At 36.5% G+C, this 6496-nt stretch overlaps 1 protein-coding gene across 1 annotated transcript; it reads left to right on the forward strand.

The window, feature by feature from the left end:
* The first annotated feature begins 264 nt into the window (after nt 1–264).
* On the forward strand, nt 265–1200 carry LOC132220944 (olfactory receptor 4F6-like). The gene has a single exon (XM_059674742.1). It carries the CDS (start codon nt 265–267, stop codon nt 1198–1200), a length of 936 nt encoding a protein of 311 aa, XP_059530725.1.
* Nucleotides 1201–6496: the final 5296 nt, after the last annotated feature.

Below are 6496 nucleotides of genomic sequence, written 5' to 3' on the forward strand. Positions count from 1 at the left end.
TACAACAGAACTACCCATTCAAATAAGTAAAAGGATTCTTACTCTGTACAATCTATTTTGGCAATGAAATATAAAACAAAGGAATATGGGTTGTGTTGTGACTGAAATGGTCTCCAAAGGCATACATCAGCCTTTTTCTAGTTTTCTGTTAACTATTAATTGCCCAAGATTAAGTAAGGTCAGCGCCATATTCCCTAAACAAATGTCTCCTTACTCTCCTCTTTCAGGTTTCATGAGAGTTGTCACTGCTGACAGAGAGAGGCAATGGACAAAGCCAATGACTCTATGGTGTCTGAGTTTGTGTTCCTGGGACTCTCCAGTTCAAGGGAGATCCAGCTTTTCCTCTTCCTCTTTTCCATTGTGTTCTATGTGGCAAGCCTGATGGGAAACCTCCTCATTGTGCTAGCTGTGATCTCTGACCCTCATTTACAGTCCCCCATGTACTTCCTGCTGGCCAACCTTTCCATCATCGACTTGATGTTTTGCTCGTCCACAGCTCCTAAAATGATTTATGATCTTTTAAGAAAGCGTAAAACCATCTCTTTTGTGGGCTGTGTAGCTCAGATCTTCTTTATCCATGCAGTTGGGGGTACAGAGATGGTTCTTCTCATCGCCATGGCCTTTGATAGATACGTTGCCATATGTAAGCCCCTCCACTACCTGGCCATCATGAACCCACAAAGGTGCATTTTGCTTCTAGTCACTTCCTGGATTATTGGCCTTATTCATTCAGTGACTCAATTGGCTTTTGTTGTAAACCTGCCTTTCTGTGGCCCTAATGAATTAGACAGCTTTTTTTGTGACCTTCCTCGATTTATCAAACTTGCTTGCATAGAGACTTACACATTGGAATTCATGGTTACTGCCAATAGTGGATTTATTTCTGTGGTTTCCTTTTTAATTTTGATCATCTCTTACATCTTTATTTTGGTGGCTGTTCAGAAAAAATCTTCAGGTAGCAGTATGTCCAAGGCCCTCTCCACTCTGTCAGCTCATGTCACTGTGGTTGTTTTGTTCTTTGGGCCATTAATCTTCTTCTACATGTGGCCATTTCCCACATCACACCTGGATAAGTTCCTGGCCATCTTTGATGCAGTTATCACTCCTTTTCTAAATCCAGTCATCTATACTTTTAGGAATAAAGAGATGAAGGTGGCAATGAGGAGACTATGCATTCAGTTACGAATTAAAGTTTCTTAAATATACTGAGGATGTATAAAAAGGCAAAGTATACTAGAATTTCAGATGGATATGAACTAAATAAGGTATGTTACATTTAAACAGAATGTCACCATCTACTAGTATGTGTTGTGTCCTGTATTTTTTTTTTTCTTCTCCAGATTGAATTGTGGTGTTAATCTCTGGGCTCTGCTTATATAAGAGACCTAAGACTACAGGTTGTGGCTTTTTTCCCAATGGTCTGACCTCTCTTTAGTGGCAATAGAATAAATATAAATGTTAAATAACACTTTTTAAAAGTCAACATATGGCTTATTGTCCATGTTCTATTTTCCCCATTTAAATGGTCTATCTTACTTTCAAAATAAATGTTAATTTTTTATGTCATTGGATTTATCTTACTATACAGATGCTTTATGTTCTATATTTACAGTTCATTATTATTTAGTGTCCCTCAGTTTGATTGCTAAGCTGGCTTTTTCAGGGTCCAGGGAGGAGACAGAAACCATATTAGTTATTTGAACACAAAAAATTTGATACAAAGAATTGTTAATTAAGTATAAAGTTGTTAATTTTAAAAGTATTTGAAAAGAATGAAATCTAAAATATCACAGACATAGCATTTGTAGGAAGCAGCTTTTACTCTAGAGAAGAGTTTAGAATTATTAAAACTTACAAACAAAAAAACTATCAAAAGCTTGGGGGAAGGACCGGTGGAGCTGAAGCTCAAATACCTGAGGAGTGGATGGTGCTTGGCTGGTGTTAGTGCCTCTGAGCTTAGAGGAGGGCTTGTGGGGCAGGGGCACAACCCCCGAGGAAGGGGGGGCCACTGGCTAACACGTGTTCCTGAGGAGGGTGTGATGAGCCAAGTTTCTCTAAGGTTGGAAAACAGCTGCTGCCTTGGAAAGAAACCAAGTTTGCTGAGACGACAAGTGTGGATGATGGATGATGCCCACAGGCACAGTGAGCAGAAGAGGAAGCCAGAGGCAGCGAATAGAAAGGAGCAATAAGTGCTTCTTCCTCTTCTAACCTTGAAATCTTCCTCTAGTGCCTTTTAATGGCAGAGTGGCAAAAAAGAATTACTTTGCAGAGCCTCAGCTCCTGCATCAAAGCTGAAAGATAATAGCTATAGTGTATGCAGTTACTTAGAAAACTATTAAAATTCTATTGGGATCATACAATTTTTGAACTTTAAAGTAAATTATAAATAATCTTATAGAGTTTCCCTATTTTATGAAATCTTAGGTACTGGAAAAATTAACCAATTAGCTGAAGGTCATAAAAGGAATATATAGAAGATCCACATCTAGAATCTAGGTTGACGGACTCCTGTTTTTTTTTTTTTTTTTTTTTTTTGCTGTCTTCTGTCATTTTATTTATATTATTTTTAACTTAAATTATTAAGTTAAAATATTTTGTTTAAAATATTACATGAATCTCCCCCCCCGCCCCATTGTCCTCTCCCTGGCCAGTCTCACCCCTCAGCACATGCCCTCATCCCCCTACTGCCAGTGTCCATTGGTTATGCTTGTATGCATGAATATAAATCCTTTGGTTGATCTCTTACCCCCTCACCCCCCACCTTCCCTCATAGGTTGGGCAGTCTGTCCGATGCTTCTATGACTCTGGTTCTATTTTTGTTCATCAGTTTATGTTGTTCGTTATATTCCACAAATGAGTGAGATCATGTGATATTTATCTTTCTCTGACTGGCTTATCTCACTTAGCATAAAACTCTTCAGTTACATCCATGCTGTTGCAAATGGTAAGAATTCCTTCTTTTTTACACCATCGTAGTATTCCATTGTGTAGATGTTGTATGGCCTCTTTAGAAAAGTGTCTATTTAGGTACTTTGCCCATTTTTTGATTGGATTGTTTATCTTTCTTAAATTTAAACAATAAATTTTGTAAATCAAAGCCTTATCAGTGATAACATTGGCAAATATGTTCTTCCATGCAATGGGTTTTGTTGTTGTTTAGTTGATGGTTCCTTTTGCTGTACAGAAGCTTTTTATTTTGATGTAGTTCCATTTGTTTATTTTCTCTTTAGTTTCCATTGCCATAGGAGCTGTATTGATAAATATATTGCTATGACATATGTCTGCTATTTTGCTGCCTAAGGCTTCTTTGAAGATTTTTATGGTTTCCCGTCTTATGTTTAAGTCCTTTATCTATTTTGAGTTTATTTTTGTGTATGATATAAGTTGGTGGTCTAGTTTCATTTTTTTGCATGTATCTGTTCAATTTTCCCAATACCATTTATTGAAGAGACTGTCTCGACTCCATTGTATGTTCATGCCTCCTTTGTCAAATATTAATTCAGCATAATGGCTTGAGTCAATCTCTGGGTTCTCTATTCTGTTCAATTGGTCTATATGTCTGTTCTTGTGCCAGTACCAGGCAGTTTTGAGAACCTGCTTGGTAATATAACTTGATATCTGGTATTGAGATCCCTCCTACTTTGTTTTTCTTTCTCAAGATTGCAGCTATTCAGGGTCTTTTAAAAAATATATATATATTATTGATTTTTTACAGAGAGGAAGGGAGAAGGATAGAGAGTTATAAACATCGATGAGAGAGAAACATTGATCAACTGCCTCATGCACACTTCCTACTGGGGTTGTGCCAGCAACCAAGGTACATGCCCTTGACTGGAATTGAACCTGGGACCTTACAGTCCGCAGGCTGATGCTCTATCCACTGAGCAAAACTGGTCAGGGCTCAGGGTCTTTTTTTATTCCCGGTGAATATTTGGAGAGTTTATTCTGTCTTTGAAATATGCCATTCGTATTTTAATGGGGGATTGCAGTGAATCTGTAGATTGATTTGGGTAGTATGGACATTTTAATGATGTTGATTCTACCAATCCATACACATGGTATATTCTTCCATTTATTTATGTCTTCCTCTGTTTCTTTTTTCAGTGTCCTGTAATTTTCTGAGTACAAGTCCTTTACCTCCTTGGTTAAGTTTATTCCTAGGTATCTTAATTTTTTTGTTGCAATGGTAAATGGGATTATTTTTTTAGTTTCTCTTTCTGTGAGTTCATTATTGGTGTATAAAAAAAGCCATAGATTTCTGAGTGTTAATTTTGTATCCTGCTTCATTGCTGAATTAATTTATTAAGTTTAGTAGTTTTTTTTTATGGAGTTTTTAGGGTTTTCTATGTACAATATCATGTCATCTGTGAATAATGACAATTTTACATCTTCTTTTCCATTTGGATGCCTTTTATTTCTTCTTCTTGTCTGATCGCTATAGCTAGCACTTCCAGTACTATGTCAAACAGGAGTGGTGAGAGTGGGGATCCCTGTCTTGTGCCTGTTCTTAGGTGAAATGGTTTTAGTTTATGACCATTGAGTATGATGTTGACTGTAGATTTGTCATATATGGCTTTTATTATATTGAGGTATGATGCCTCTATTCCCACTTTGCTGAGAGTTTTTATCAGGAAGCAGTGTTGGATTCTGTCAAATACTTTTTCTGCATCAATTGATATGATTATGTGATTTTTGTCTCTCAATTTGTTTATGTGATGTATTGTGTTTATTGATTTGCAGATATTGTACCAGCCTTGCATCCCCGGAACATATCCCACTTGGTCATGGTGTATGATCTTTCTAATGTAATGCTGGATCTGATTTGCTAGAATTTTGTTGAGGATTTTAGCATCTATGTTCATCAGGGATATTGGCCTGTAATTCTCTTTTTTTGTGGTGTCTTTATCTGATTTTGGGATTAGGGTAATGCTGGCTTCATAGAAAGAGCTTGAAAGTGTTCCTTCCTCTTGAATTTTTTGGAATAATCTGAGGAAGATAGGTTTTAGTTTTATTTGAGTGTTTGGTAAAACTCCCCTGTGAAACCATCCAGTCCAGGGGTTTTATTTGCTGGAAGTTTTTTGATTACTCTTTGAATTTCATCAGTATTTATTGGCCTATTCAGGTTTTTTTATTTTACCTGATTGAGTTTTGGAAGGTCGTATATCTCTAGGAATATGTCAATTTTGTCAAGCTTGTCCAGTTTGTTGAAGTAGAGTTGTTTGTAGTATTTTTTTTTTTTTTTTTTTTTTTTTTTACGATTCTTTGTATTTCTGTGGGGTTGGTTGTTACTTTACCTCTTTCATTTCTGATTTTATTTGGGTCCTTTCTCTTTGTTTCTTGGTGAGCCTGGTTAGAGTTTCATCAATCTAAAAATTATTAGAATTAATAAATGAATTTGTCAATGTATCAGGATACAAAATTAATTCACAGAAATATATGGCATTTTTATACACCAATAGTGAACTTAAAGAAAGAGATAAAAAAAAACAATCCCATTTACCATTGCACCAAAAAAATTAAGATACCTAGGAATAAACTTAACCAAGGAGGTAAAAGACCTGTACTCAGAAAACTACAGGATACTGAAAAAAAGAGATAGAGGAAGACATAAACAGATGGAAGAACATACCGTGTTCATGGATTGGTAGAATCAACATAATTAAAATGTCCATACTACCCAAAGCAATCTACAGATTTAATGCACTCCCCATTAAAATACCAACAGCATATTTCACAGACCTAGAACGAACTCTCAAAGAATTCATCTGGAATAAAAAAAGACCCTGAATAGCTGCAGCAATCTTGAAGAACAAAGTAGGAGGGATCTCAATACCAGATATCAAGCTGTGTTACAAAGCCACTGTTCTCAAAACTTCCTGGTACTGGCACAGGAACATACATATAGACCAACAGAATAAAATAGAGAACCCAGAAATCGATCCAAACCACTATGCTCAATTAATATTTGACAAAGGAGGCAAGAACATACAATGGAGTCAAGACAGCCTCTTCAATAAATGGTGTTGGGAAAACTGAACAGATACATGCAAAAAAATGAAACTAGACCACCAACTTACACCATACACAAAAATAAACTCAAAATGGATAAAGAACTTAAACATAAGATGGGAAACCATAAAAATATTACAGGAATCAATAGGCAGCAAAATCTCTGACATATGCCAAAGCAATATCTTCACCGATACAGCATCTTGGGCAATGGAAACTAAAGAGAATATAAACAAATGGGACTACATAAAAATAAAAATCTTTTGTACAGCAAAAGAAACAATCAACAAAACAACAAGAAAGCCCACTGCATGGGAGAACATATTGCCAATTTTATCACCGATAAGGCTTTAATCTCCAACATTTACAGGGAACTCATACAACTTAACAAAAGAAAGATACAGGTCCCTCCCTGTGGCTACCTGCGTTCCGGAACCGCTAGGTACCAAACCCGAACCTGCTGCGCAGGGCGTGGGTGGGGCCATCG

The sequence above is a fragment of the Myotis daubentonii genome, chromosome 1, assembly GCF_963259705.1.
Source record: "Myotis daubentonii chromosome 1, mMyoDau2.1, whole genome shotgun sequence".
Lineage (NCBI taxonomy): Eukaryota > Metazoa > Chordata > Mammalia > Chiroptera > Vespertilionidae > Myotis > Myotis daubentonii.